Raw genomic sequence first — 13,606 nt, 5'->3', positions numbered from 1 at the left:
CGTCCAAAATCCTCCTCCGTCGTGAGTCTCGACCACCGGACCGGGCGATCATCGCCCGAGCGATCTCCAACAACAACGCGAGCGTCAGCCCCGACCGTGTGTGACCGCTTCCAGCATCACCTGACTTGTACAATCAGCGGCGTGGCTACGGAGTGCGCAGGCGGTGTAACTGCACTGGAAGGAGGGGGTGGGGGGGGAGTCAGAGGAGCCAAAGGCACCGGGCTACGAAGGTGGGGTGGTGGGTAGGAAGCAAGGGTGGCACATTCGGGTTTTTTACAATCGGGTTTAATTGTCTTTTTATATTAAACCCGATCATCTGAGATTGGGAGGAATCCGGTTCAATTGCTTCTAAAAAAAAACGATGCCTGCCGCTGGGAAAATCGGCTTTTTTTCCACCCATGGTAGGAAGAGTTGTAATGTGTCCGAGAGGACATCCACCGATGATAACTTTATCACCGTCGGCTATGGTCTATCCACTGCTGGATGGAGGCCTCCCCGAGTCGCCGCACCTCTCACAATCCTGCGCGGGGTGGCAAGGGGGTTTCTCCGGGATTAATTGCATGGGGGTGGTATGGCGGGGGGGGATTGTTTTTCCGGGATTACTGGGAGGGGATTACCGCAGAGATTAACGGGGCGATAATTGGTTACGCAGGGCCTTGTAGGAGGAGGAGGTCTTAGCCGTCTCGGTGTGAGCCAGGAGAGGTGGGGGGGGAGCTTCAGAAGGAGCTGCCCGGGTATCTGTGCCCCCCTCTGCTCTCCCATCTCTGCTGTTCACTCTGCGACTTTCATTGGTGTCTTTCACACCGTCGTTGGCTCTCCACTCGCCTGCTGCCCGACCTGCACCCTTCGTGTTCTTCTCTCCGACCTCCACCCCCTCGTCCGTCCACTCACCACCCTTCAGTGTCCGCTCTTCAACGGTCTCTCTTCGCTTCGTGGCCCACAATCTCTCTCTCTCTATATTCCTCATCGTCCATTCTCCACTCTGTGCTCTCCTTACTCTGTGACTCTGCCCCTCTTCGCCGTACGCTCTGTCCCCTTGCACTCGGGCGACTCTTCACGGAGTTCTTCGCCCTTCGCGTCCGCCTCTCTGCGCCTCATGGCCAGCGACCCCAAGAAAAAAGGTGCTCGAGTCGAGTGACGGGCTCTGGCAATGTGTCCTGTAGTGAGCGTTTGTGTGTCTGTGTGTGGGGAGCGGTGGTGCAGTGGTTAGCGTGCTGCGCTATGAACCCGGCGACCCCAGTTCGATTCCTGCTCACGGCCAACACCCGGTGACGATTATCTGAACCGGTCCTGGGCCTCCCCTAGGTCGACTCAGCCTCAAATGAGTACCTGGTGCGGTGTGTAAACATCACCACTAGGGAGACAAAGGCGGTCGGGCGTGGTGTTGGCCACCCACCCCCTCGTGTACCGTTCCGGCCTTCAGAGGTGCTCGCTAACAGCACTTGCCCCTACAGTCTGCTAAGGCTATATGGGGGATCTTTGTGGGGAGCGGTGGTGTAGCGGTTATCGCGCTGCCCTCTGAACCCGGCGACCCCAGTTCCATTCTCTCTCACGACCAACAACCAGTGATGGATATCTGAATCGATCCTGGACCTCCCCTAGGTCGACTCAGCCTCAAACGAGTACCTGGTGCGGTGTGTAAACATCACCACTAGGGAGACAAAGGCGGTCGGGCGTGGTGTTGGCCACCCACCCCCTCGTGTGCCGTGCCGGCCTTCAGAGGTGCTCGCTAACAGCACCTGCCCCTACAGTCTGTCAAGGCTATATGGGGGATCTTTGTATGTGCGTGTTCGCGTCTGCGTGTCTGTGCGTAGCTGCGTCTGTTTCATTTCCCCCGCAATGCGGAATGCTTCGACGGTGTCTGCTGGCCGAGTCGCCCTTAAAAAAATAAGTAATATTTTAAAAATACTTTTTTTTAAACACGTTTTAATGAAATGCACCGTACGAGTAATGGCAGAACTCCACGACTCCAGGAAGTGGCCCCGAAGCTGATTTACAGCCAACGTCAGTTGAGCGTGGACAATTAGACCCAAGGCGAAACATAACATGTAAAAAAGATGGTATAAATTTTTTTTTTAATGATAGAATATAGTATTGTCATCAGTATGACATAAGTATACCAAGTTTGCAGTCGATACCATATTGGAAAGTAGGTTAAAATTGAGTTACAAGATTTGAGGATACGACAACAACAGCAGACAGAGTGAGTTAAATAAAAGCGTGCAAAATAAAAAGAAGCGCTTCTTAGCTTTCTGGCCTTTACCGAGTGGGAAATACACCTGCCGTTTCTCTCTCGTCCCACCTTGTACCGCCCGTATCGTCCACCCATGTGTCCGTGATCATCACCACCTCGTGATTCAACACCCGAACAACCCTCCCGGCCCACCACGTCAGTTGTCTCGTCCACCTGTGTCCACCGCAGTGAAGGCGGGCGACCTGCGCCGCCTAAGCGCGCGTTTCCACAAACTCGACCTCGACTCATCCGGGGCGCTGAGCGCGGATGAGTTCCTGTCGCTCCCGGAGCTGCAGAACAACCCGTTGGTGCGTCGCGTGGTGGACATCCTCGACTCGGACGGAGACGGAGAGGTCGACTTAGCAGGCGAGCATTCATTCATATTCTTCGGGTTTTTTTTCGGTAAAGTCACGTAGGTAAAAAATTAATAAAAGTAAAATAAAATAAAAAATCACGACGTTTCGGAGGCAACACAAGCCTCCGTCTTCAGGTGGCACCGTCACAGCACGATAGCTGTATCAAGTGAGATAAATTCCCAGAAAACAGTATTTGTAAAGCGATGGGTATTACCTTGTTATCTCGGCATCTCTTTAGGAAGGCCAGCGTCTTGAGAAGCTGTGACTTCTTGTCTCGTCTGTTAAAAACTCTAACAGATAGGTGGAATTCCTCCGCGTAGAGGATTCATTCATTCATTCTAGACTTGAAGCTTTCGTGACTGCAAGTATCACTTGATACAGTAAATCTGGCTGTGACGGTCCCACCTGATGACGGAGACTTGTGTTGCCTCCGAAACGTCGTGATTTATTATTTCATTTCTATTATTACTTTTATTAATTTTAATTTAATTTTTTTGCCTACGTGACTACCGAAAAAACCTAAGAGTATTCATTCATTCATTCCATGGGGAGCTCGGAGATGTGAACGACCTCGCCGCGGGTTCGAACCACGACCCCTGACGCCTGCTGTGTATTTGGAGTTTTGTTTGTTCTCCCCGTGGTCGCGTAGATTTTTCTCCGGTGTTTTTCCCCTCCATATTTGGAATCAACGTGCGTTTACAGTATTTGGCTGCTATAAATAAGCCGCTTCGTTGAGCTCTCATTTGTGGCCAGGTCGCCTTACTTGGTAAAATAAAAAATTGTCTCGTCTTAATTTTCAGTTCATCCGTGTTGGCCAATCGTCGCGTGCTATTCCGAACCTCCAGGTTGCTTGCCCTGGTACGCTCCACCCCATCCCTGCACACTTGATTCCCAACCTCCCAAGTTTCTTACGCGATCCTGCAATTGTTTCCCACCCGTCACAACCTCCTCGCGTTCCTACCACGTTCTATTCCGCATCTTCCATACTGACACTCCGCACCTCCAGGCTGTTGAGCTCCATCCTCCATGTATATGTCCGTTGGACTTCTTGCCCAACAATGCTCTTCGGAGGTGCAATACAAACTACTGTCGAGTCTTTACACGCTGCACGCGCCTGATGTTTGCTACATAAACGCGTGCCGCTTGACTCGGAGAGCGCCGATTTGGTGACGATCGGGGCGTTATTTTATGGTGAAATATTCAGCAGACAACGAAACACTAATTGCTGTACTGTACTGATGTCCCCACGTCCATGCTCCCCTCCTTCACCAACCAGTGCTGACCAGCATGAGATAAAGTATGTTCAAACAACCTCCGTGGTGGGGAGGCCCTTACCAAGCAGTGAATTGTCGACGTGTACGTGTACAATCCTGGCAGGGCCCTCCAGAGAATGAGCCCTGAGCCTCAGTTGGGTTTCCTGGACTAACATGAGATTCTCGCTTCTGCTGTTGTCCGATTGGCAGAATTCATCGAAGGAATCTCGCGATTCACCATCAACGGCACCAAAGAAGAGAAGTTGAAGTGTGAGTCCTGACCCGGGTGTGACAGGCGTGTGCGCGGCATCGCCACGCACCACACGCCTGCCCCCACCATGCGTACACAACACACACACACTTTCACATACACACACACACACTTTCACATACAACAACAACAACCGCCATTCGCCACTAAGTGGCGGTGACGTCACCACGACGCTTGTGCCAGGCCATGTGCACCCTGAGGCCACGTGAAGTGTCGAACGCCCGCTGGCAGGAGGTCACGGGGCAGACCCAGGTGCCACGGGTCGACTGACCGAGATGACCGAGATCACATACACACACACTTTCACACACACACACACACACTTTCACATACAAAGCAAAGATCCAAAGATCCCCCGTATAGCCTTAATAGACTGTAGGGGCAAGTGCTGTTACCGAGCACCTATGAAGGCCGGAACGGTACACGAGGGGGTGGGTGGCCAGCACCACGCCCGACCGCCTTTGTCTCCCCAGTGGCGATGTTTACACACCGCACCAGGTACTCATTTAAGGCTGAGTCGACCTAGGAGAGGCCAGGGACCGGTTCAGATAATCGTCACTGGGTGTTGGCCGTGAGCGGGAATTGAACCCAGGTCGCCAGGTTCATAGCGCAGCACGCTAACCGCTACACTACCGCTCCCCACTTTCACATACACACACACTTTCACATACACACACACTTTCACATACACACACACACTTTCACATACACACACACACACTTTCACATACACACACACTTTCACATACACACACACACTTTCACATACACACACACACACGTGCGTGTGCACGCACACTCCCAGCGCGAGGCTGTCGCGGACTACCGCTCTGCTCAACAAAATAGTTCCGCGGTTGAGTTTGCAAGTACTAGTTTGCGGTCTAATCAATGTAAACATTTTTATACATTTTATTTCATGGAAGCTGGCTCGTAAGTGCAGGTGTTCGTAAGTCGGGTGTTCGCATGTCGAGGACTGTCTTACATTACGCAGCGCAGAACCAGAGGTCACGCGTGGAAGCTGCGTGTGCAGGGTGGGGGGAGTGTTTTGTACGCAGAGAGCGGTGCAAGTGTGCCCTCCCCCCCTTCCCACACACACAACACACGTGGCAGTGGTGGAAGCGGCTTCTCCACTGATGATGACATTGTCGAGTAGATCTCCACACCTGAACGAGTTTCAACTGACCGCGTGGCTGCCCGCCCCTATGCAATATCTCTTGTACGGATGCATGTTGGACTTTTTTCGCACCTCTTCTGAACTGCGGCGTCGCAGTCGCCTTCCAGATCTACGACGTGGACCGCGACGGCTTCATCACCAACGGGGAGCTCTTCGGCGTGCTCAAGACCATGGTGGGGCGCAATCTGCGTGACCCGCAGCTCCAGCAGATCGTGGACAAGAGCATCATCTCGGCCGACGCGGACGGCGACGGGAAAGTCTCCTTTCCCGAGTTCTGCACGGTAAGGGCGGCGCTTGTCGTGTTGCGTTCGTGACGGCGGAGCAGCTTGGGGTGCCCGCTCCGCGAACCTGGCGACCCGAGTTCGTACGCACGCACGTCGGACTTCTTTCTGCACCGTACGGAGCGAGCCGTGCTAAGCGGAGGTGCTCACAGCCAACACGGCCAACACCAAGTGACGATTAGATTTATTTGACCCGGTCCTGGGCCTCCTCCCTTAGGTCGACCTGATGCAATGTATAACACATATGCATTGGAGAGACAAAGGCGACCGGGCGTGGTGCTGGGTATCCACCCCCCCTCGTGTGCCGTGGGGGCCTTCATAGGTGCTACTCGCTAACAGCACTTGCCCCAAGTCTGCCGAGACTATATGGAGGATCTTTGTCTTTGTGTACCCGTGGCCACACACACACACCACGAGAATGGGAGCAAGTACTGTTACATGGGGAGAGAATAAGGAACGGGAAAGGGGAGAGAATGGGACATACGAGGTAAGGATGGAAAAGGAACGGAGGAACGGGAGCAGAGGGTGCAGGAGAGATGAGGGGGAGCGGAGGGTTTTAGAGTGTGGGTGACCACAGACAAGTCACGCGACTTACAGGATACTTGCGCCGATGTCTTGAAAAGACAGCATCCTCCTACATGATGGGGCGTCTCCGAGCACTGTACATGTCATCTCAGCATTTTTTAAAAGGGCATCTCCAGCGGCAGCTGTCAACTTGTATACATCAAGGCGACAGCACCTGGCCCGAACACGGCCATTAGTCTGCCAGTAAGAGTCGATGATTGCTGTGTAAACGTCTACTATGAGCGGCGCGATATGATGCAAGATTCTTTTTTACGATGTTGGCGTAGCCAAGTTTTAACAGTCGGGGGGCAATGTTGCAGGCGATTTTTTAAAGCATTTGGATTTTTTGGCCAATGCCAGTTAAATTCTATAGGGGTTTTTTTTCTGTGGGAGAAAAGGAGAGAACTCAAAGGAAACCCCTACGGAAAAGAACATACAAACCTCACAGGAAGGTGCCCAAGTCGAGAATGCGAGGCGCAAGTGGTACCACCGCTGCTCCCGGCTGAGAGTTGGGAGGGAACGGGGAGGGCCGGAGTCCCTCCGCGCGAGATTTCTGAAATGGATTTTTCATCTCGTGACAACCCCCGCTCTCCCCCCTGGCTGAGCGAGACAATCAGGATGAAGTGAAAAATAAAAGTTGAGATAGGGATGTCAAACTAGAGGGAATTGGCTTCAGACTGAATTCTACCCGGGTTTGGGTGGGTGACCTGGATATTGCTGGACCCAGCAAACACCACATCCAGTATACATCTCTTGCGATGGCTCTGGCTTACTGGTCATGCGCCACACAGTCCAGTATAACAGCGACCTGGAAAATAATAAGTGAGAAAATAAGCTCTGGATACCCCGTGGATGTTGGGGTTATTTGGCCATACTTCAAGTATGGTTATTTTAAATGGCTAAACTCTACTGAACGTACTCAAACATCCGTCCAAACGTGGAGGCTCCGTCCTCACCTATGACCCCTTGCCGACCCCACAGATGATCGGGGACCTGGACTTCCACTCGAAGATGCTCGTGGAGATTTGAGACGCCTTTCCCGTCACCGAAATTTCTGTTCACAGCACCCTCCTCCACTTCCTCCGACAACACCGCCACTACCAGAGTTCACCACCACTATCACCAACAAGCATCGCCATTACGCCCAAAGCGGGTCTTTCGGAGAAAGCAACACTGCAGCTCTTGGCTTCGTTTTCCAAAAGACGGATCAGCGTCATCAGAGAACCCAAGGAGACAAATGTGTATCTTTAATCACTGGGATAGAAGCCTCGTCAAGTCTTCTAATTTGGGAAAAATTTTCACATTTGCTACAAAAACACATCAGATTCTCTCCGTCACTGCTTGAACTGCAGGTATCATCGGCGGCATTGTCACCCGAGCCACAGTAAGAATCATCAGCATCAGTCGCCACCAATCCCCAATGACGGCTGAAGGCCTCCCCAAGGCTTCAGCTCTCACGGTCCGGCAGTACAACAATCCGCACACCACCGACGCATGAGCCGACCTCATCGCTCCAGAACTGTGGTGGACGTCCTCTTGAAAGCTTTCCCTCCTTTTGCTTTCACGCGGTAGTTAGTCTTACCCATCAGCTATCATCCGAGGCCCACTTACGTTTATTATCAGGCAATCTGTTCACCTGAGTTATTGCTAATTCTCATTGGCGCCGTGTAATTCCAAACCCATCTCTCCACGCTGTGCACTTCTCACTGAATTAAGTGATCAGACTTTATCTTCTTGGTTCTTTCGGTAAAGTCACGTAGAAGGGAAATAATAAAATAATAAAAATAAAACATAATTAAATAATTCTCACGACGTTTCGGCCACAACGCAAGCAGCCGTCCTCAGGTGAAGACCAGGTCTGTCGAAACGTCGTGAGAATAATTGCATGTTTTATTATTTTATTATTTACCTTCTACGTGACTTTACCGAAAGAACCAAGATGAATCCCTGCAGTCACGAAAGCTTTAAATCGAAATTTGATCAGACTTTAATTAAACTCGGGAGTTGTTCTTAAACTTGCGTGCTCCTCGCCCCAACGTACGCGTTCTTAATAAGCGACGTGAAAAAAAACATCCAAGAACGCAGTGCATTGTGGATAATAACGTTAGCGGTTTATTCACTCGGTCTCACGTCGTGAAGCACCGTGGTCGTGCCGACCGTGATCGGCATGAACGCTCCACCCTCATCGCCATGGCGCCCGTTTTAATGGGCACACGTTGCAACCCGTTGTCAGTCCACTGCTGGATGAGGGCCTCCCCACAGTGCGAGTTGTGGGGGCTATTTGACCACGCGTTGGTCATTGCGTGTTGGCAGAGGGGAGCATAGACGTGGCAACATAGAAGTACAGCACAACAATTGGTTTATATGCAATGCCCCCTACTGTCCACAACATAGCCCCACCGTGGCCTATATTCACCTTGTAGCGTGCACGGCGGTCACCCATCAGAGCGCTATCCAGGCTCAAACCTGCTTAGCTTCCCGAGACGTGATGAGATCGGGCACGTTGCGGGCGATCTGGCCGTAGGCGTTGAAAGCGCGGTGCACGGCTGGGCGCGGTGCGTCGCAGGAGTCGTTTGAGAGACACAATCGCTTCCTCACCAAAGAATACAAATAATAAAATAAAACAGAGTCCAAGGTTGGATTCCATCTCCGGAGCGGTATCCCGGGGGGATCGTTCCTGGTGCTCCCCCCCCCCCCATCCGCCGATCCGCGATGAAGGCAGCGGACGAGACGGCAGCTTCAGAATCTCTCGGCGGATCTGGTGGCTACGGCACGCAGATTCCCGTAAACCTTCGAGGGGGGGCTCCCTGCAAAAAACACACACGGGGGTGGGGTTGGGGGGCAGGTGAAGCAAGCAGGAAGTAGTAACGTGTACGCCCTGTGGGTGTGCAGATTGTCAAGCGGGTTTCCCAATTGTACGATCTCGACCACTGTACAACTGCCGCCCCCCTTCCCGATTGTGTTGCGAGCGACGTTTACGCACCATCACCATCGTTTATTATAATTATGTATTCCGCGCACCTCCCATTGCAGTACATCTCGGGGTGACCGCGTGGTGTGACGTATGTATGTTGTACTTCTTTCGCACCGTACGTAGCCAACCGTGCTATTTGTACCTAAGATGAGGTTGCATATCGCCGTCCTCGCGATCTTGATGTTCTGGAAGGAGCCGAGGATGTGCACCTTCCTGCGGGATAACAAACGATGAGAAGTGAAACGCGGTCGTACGCAACACCAAGCGTTGGGAGAAAAAATAATACAATGTCTTTGGCAGTGGTGGATTTTGGACGTAGACTATACTAAATTGTAATTAATTGTGTTTTGACGTTAATACTGTCGTGTTTGAAGAGGCTGTTTCAGAGTTAAGTCCAACTAAAATACAAGTCAATTAGGATCTGTGTACACAGCATCTAAGCACAGGTGCATCTGAAGACTCGGCTTGTATAGATTAATTTAGCGACGGGAAAACAGACGGACAGCGAGAGATGGATGGACGGAGGAATAGAAGGATGGGCAGTTCAACAGAGGGACAGACAGATGGACAGACGGATGGGCAGCCAAGACGGATGGAGGAACAGAAGGACAGATGCCTTACGTGTCGGCCAGCACGATGCGGGAGCGCGTCACGTTCTCGATGGTGAACTTGGTCTTGCCTCCCTTGCCTGCAATGCGCCCCACGGCACGGGAGAGGTGGTCTCCCTTCAGCGGCTTCACTGTGGGGGCGGGGGTGGAGGGGGCGGTGAGTGATAGCACGAGTTGATCTAAAAATGCATCGCAAACCAAAACCGAACTGTCCTCGAGGCTACCGACCTTACACATCGAGTCGGTGACAAAAACTTCGAAATAACTGTCAAGCACACCGTCATCACGCGCAGGCTTGATAGTCATTTAACCAAACAAAATCTATTAGAGAATTGATTATTACGTCTGTATTTCACTCTCTCGTTTGTATAGATTCGATTTTTTTCCCCACAACAGTTTTGGTTGCTCCATTAGTCAAGAGTCGTTTATCGTTGGCTCAGATCCGATTTTAACACCGGGGCGAGACGAACATCAAAATGGCAGCGGCACCTCTGCGTGCGACCGTGCGCGAGAATTCTGCACTCACCGTCCGTGATGTCGAACGACTCCAGGAAGAGGTCGTCCAATCGCATGAGAGCGAGCGCGTCCTGCGGGAGGAAAGGAATTGCCGATGTGAGCCGCCGCAGTTCACACAGCGAAACCGATCACTCACGTCTCCACCACCACGCGGCGTCGTTAATGAGCTAGTGGGCGCTGGCGCGAGCGCTGCCACCGCCAGGTTCCACGTGACGATCGTACCTCCACCTGGAAGCCGAGCACGAAGGCTCGCACGAAGTCCGCCGCCTTCTGCAGCGCGCCGATATCCTGCGTCTCCTTGCACGTCTGCGCGCAGCACGACACACAGCATGGCGTGAGCGTCGTCGCAAGCGGTCACCGGGAGATTTTTTTTTTTACCCAAAGGATTCCCCCCTTTGCAGTGATTCGATGAATTATGGTTCGATCCAAGAATGATTTGTCTTGATTTTACGGTCTCATTTGTATTTTTACTGGTGTTGTTCCTTGAATTTTGTTTGCACCGTAAGCCTAAATTCAACAGCACCTGCGTAATATCTTACACAAGTGATTCAATCACTTAATAATCGATTTCACCTACAGATCCTCAGTACCGTTTCTTCTGCAGATTAAAACTGCGGCCAGTCGGCCAAATCCTTAATTTAACCCGGGCAAAATCCATAAAACAATTTCACGTGTCTCGTACAAGGGAGACATGTGACCTGACGTGGGGTGGGTACGCTCAGCTTTCGCGAGCGTCGCTTGTCTGCAATTTCAACCCCCAACAGTGTGAAGGTGCATCTCCCGTTACGTCGCGCCAACGCGGTCACGCGCCTTCAGCTCCACGTTGCGCGTCTTGAGGTTAAAGCGGATCTGCAACTGCAGGTGCTCCACGACGGGCGTGAAGATCTTCATCCAGTTCTCCTTGAGCGGGGTGAAGCGGTTCGCCGGTACGGGCACCTTGCGCAGCTCGGGGCTGCCGGCCTGTGAGCCACAAGTGCAAAAACACGCAGCAAATCTCGCGCTCTGAAAATGTCACCGGTCATAATCGTCACGCACATCGTCTACTCTTATCCGGAGAGATACTTAGAAGGAAACCCCTCCCCCCTTCAAGTGTATGAACCAAATCACCACCCGAAGCCGTTATGTGGCTCCCAAATCTCGATATTCAAAGTTTAGCTTTTCACATGTGATATGGCCATGGGGCAGATGACTTAAAACTGTAATAATCTTTATTGCTTATCCATTAAAGACACGCCGATTCAAAATATTTTTCAGGAGCGTTCTGCTACGTTGGGCTACGTGAATTATTCGTGTACGGTGCTTTTTTCTGGAATTTTTGCAGTTTTTTTCCCCCTGGATTTTCTGTTTGCACTTAGTCACATAGTCACTTTAAGATGTTTTCTTGTTCATGTTTTTGTTTGTTGCGGTTGCACCCGATTCAAGAGCCGAATGGCTCACAGGGCTATACCGAATAAATGAAACTTGGCTGATTCCATGAATGTGAATTGATGCGCAGTGTCAGGTCTGTTCACCAACTTACTAAACTTCAATTACGTTAATGTTTCTGCTCTCGATATGAAGATACGTACTGTGGTTTATAACCAGGTGAGGTCCCTCTAGTGGGGTCATGGGATGCCTTAATTGAAGGCCAGTTAAAGGGGGAGTGGCTTTTGCTGATCACGTATCGAAATGTGACTCACTCCTCAAACACATTGTGCTGCTTTGTTGCGAAGTTTTAAAATATCAAGAAATTAACTTTGAAATAAACCAGGTCTCCATTGCAATACGGAGTTTTACACTGATTTAAATAACGGATGTGAAGGCTATATTTCCATACAGTTGAATACTTAATAAACAATACCCGAGTTATTTAGCGGGCGAGTGAGTGAGAGGTTGAGTAAGCCAGTGACTTATTCGTGGGTGACTGAATTAGCGAGTCGATGGGCGAGTAAGTTGGTGAGAGGGTGAGTTGATCAATGAATGTGATTGAACGAGTGTGCGGTGTGAGCGAGTGGTCGAGTAAGTGAACCAGTCAATGAGCGATCAAAAGCCAGCTTTTCTTCGGAGAGGGTAAACAGAAGTGTCCCGAACCATCAGTTTATCCCCGGAGATGGGCGGAAAGTTGGGCCTCTTGACCGCCGGCTCGGAGATCTCGACCCCAGGCGCACTCTGGGCTCCCGAGGTGATCTCCATCGTCGTTGTCGTCGTCGTTGTTGTTTCTGCCTCCTCCATGCCCTCCTCGTCGCCGACCTCGAGCTTTCGCTTGCGGCGGCGTGACGCGCGGCTTCCTTTCCTCGGCTGAAAGTCACCGTCCGCTACCTCTGCCGCCGCCGCCACCGCCGCTGTCGCCTCTTCTATCTCCATGACCGAGTGGCTGTCGTTTCGCTATTGAGGGGAACGGGGAGACGGGGTGAGGGGGGAAGAGTAGCCGATGGTCATCCGGCGATACGAGGCGAGAGTGGAAAGGAAAGTGAGAAGCGAGCCGAGGTGAGACGAGAGAAGAAAATGAAAGCAATCTGAAGCACAGGCGAAGGCAGTGAGGCGAGGTGTGAAGGTGGACGAGATGCGAAATGATGCGGTACACGATGCGAGGAGTGGACGAGGTGAAGAGAGTGCCAGACGCGGGTGAGACACTGACCGTGGCCCTGACCAGGCTTGACAAAGACCTCGAGAAGCCGTTCACTGCGCGCTCGCCACGTGCTCCTGAATCACGTTCGTGCGCGCCGCCATGATGGAAAGGCGGGGTCAGGGGGCAGCGCGGTGGCGTGACTTCCGGGTTAACTGCGTGACGTGACGTAACGATTCGATTAAAGTTCGGGAATCGATCAGAAAATCGATTGCATTTGGAAAATTGCGGTGCTGTAGCGGCCTCGAGTGGCTGGGAAATGTTTCACTGGAAAAAATGACACAAATTAGTTTGTTGCATGATTCTAGTACTGTCTTACGTTATTGATTGTATTATTGAAGGGTTTGCCTTGGATTCAATATTTACTATTAGGTAACTATTTATATGCCTATTTAAAAACTGTTCATCACAAAAAAATTTAACGTTTTAAAAAGTATTAGTATTTAAGGACTGTTTTTATCACGAAACATTTTTTTACCTAAAAAACGATATAAGTATTTAAAGCTGATTATCACAAAACATTTTTAAACATAAAATAAACTATAAGTATTTAAAACTGTTTATCACTAAACATGTTAAATATTCAAAAATAAACTATATAAATTTTTAAAAACTGTTTTTCACTGAACATGTTTTAATATAAAAAAAATACGTATTCAAACTTCATCGCTGAACATGTTTAAAAAAACTAAGTATTTAAAACTGTTTATCACAGGCCCCTTACGTTATGGCAAGCTTCGGGCCACTTTGTTGAGTCGTGGAGTTCTTACA

The 13,606-nt window shown here is 50.9% G+C and overlaps 2 protein-coding genes across 2 annotated transcripts; one reads left to right on the top strand and one right to left on the bottom strand.

The window, feature by feature from the left end:
* Positions 1 to 2,178: 2,178 nt before the first annotated feature.
* Positions 2,179 to 8,473, top strand: LOC144727363 (calcineurin subunit B type 1-like; the record flags this gene model as incomplete). The annotated part of the gene is made up of 4 exons (XM_078606118.1): positions 2,179 to 2,599; positions 4,053 to 4,112; positions 5,384 to 5,568; positions 7,114 to 8,473. Coding segments are annotated over 4 exons (714 nt in total), but the record flags the coding sequence as incomplete, so codon positions are not given.
* On the bottom strand, positions 8,222 to 13,004 carry LOC144727361 (RNA-binding protein PNO1-like). Its single transcript, XM_078606117.1, has 8 exons — positions 12,848 to 13,004; positions 12,301 to 12,594; positions 11,041 to 11,190; positions 10,453 to 10,536; positions 10,241 to 10,301; positions 9,728 to 9,845; positions 9,249 to 9,319; positions 8,222 to 8,939 (listed from the first exon to the last, which is right to left on the bottom strand). Exons 2-8 carry the CDS (start codon positions 12,571 to 12,573, stop codon positions 8,872 to 8,874), a joined length of 825 nt encoding a protein of 274 aa, XP_078462243.1. The 5' UTR covers positions 12,574 to 12,594; positions 12,848 to 13,004; the 3' UTR covers positions 8,222 to 8,871.
* Between the last annotated feature and the right edge of the window lie 602 nt (positions 13,005 to 13,606).

Source organism: Lampetra planeri, chromosome 25 (genome assembly GCF_965212315.1).
Source record: "Lampetra planeri chromosome 25, kcLamPlan1.2.h2, whole genome shotgun sequence".
NCBI classification, from domain to species: domain Eukaryota; kingdom Metazoa; phylum Chordata; class Hyperoartia; order Petromyzontiformes; family Petromyzontidae; genus Lampetra; species Lampetra planeri.
This window is presented reverse-complemented; position numbering and strand designations above follow the sequence as displayed.

Coding starts and splice junctions, on each gene's coding strand:
- LOC144727361 (XM_078606117.1), bottom strand. CDS start 12,573: ATGGAGATAGAAGAGGCGACAGCGGCGGTGGCGGCGGCGGCAGAGGTA. Junction 11,191..12,300: donor TCTCCGGGGATAAACTGATG/GTTCGGGACACT, acceptor TGTGGCTCACAG/GCCGGCAGCCCCGAGCTGCG. Junction 10,302..10,452: donor TGCTCGGCTTCCAGGTGGAG/GTACGATCGTCA, acceptor TTCCTCCCGCAG/GACGCGCTCGCTCTCATGCG.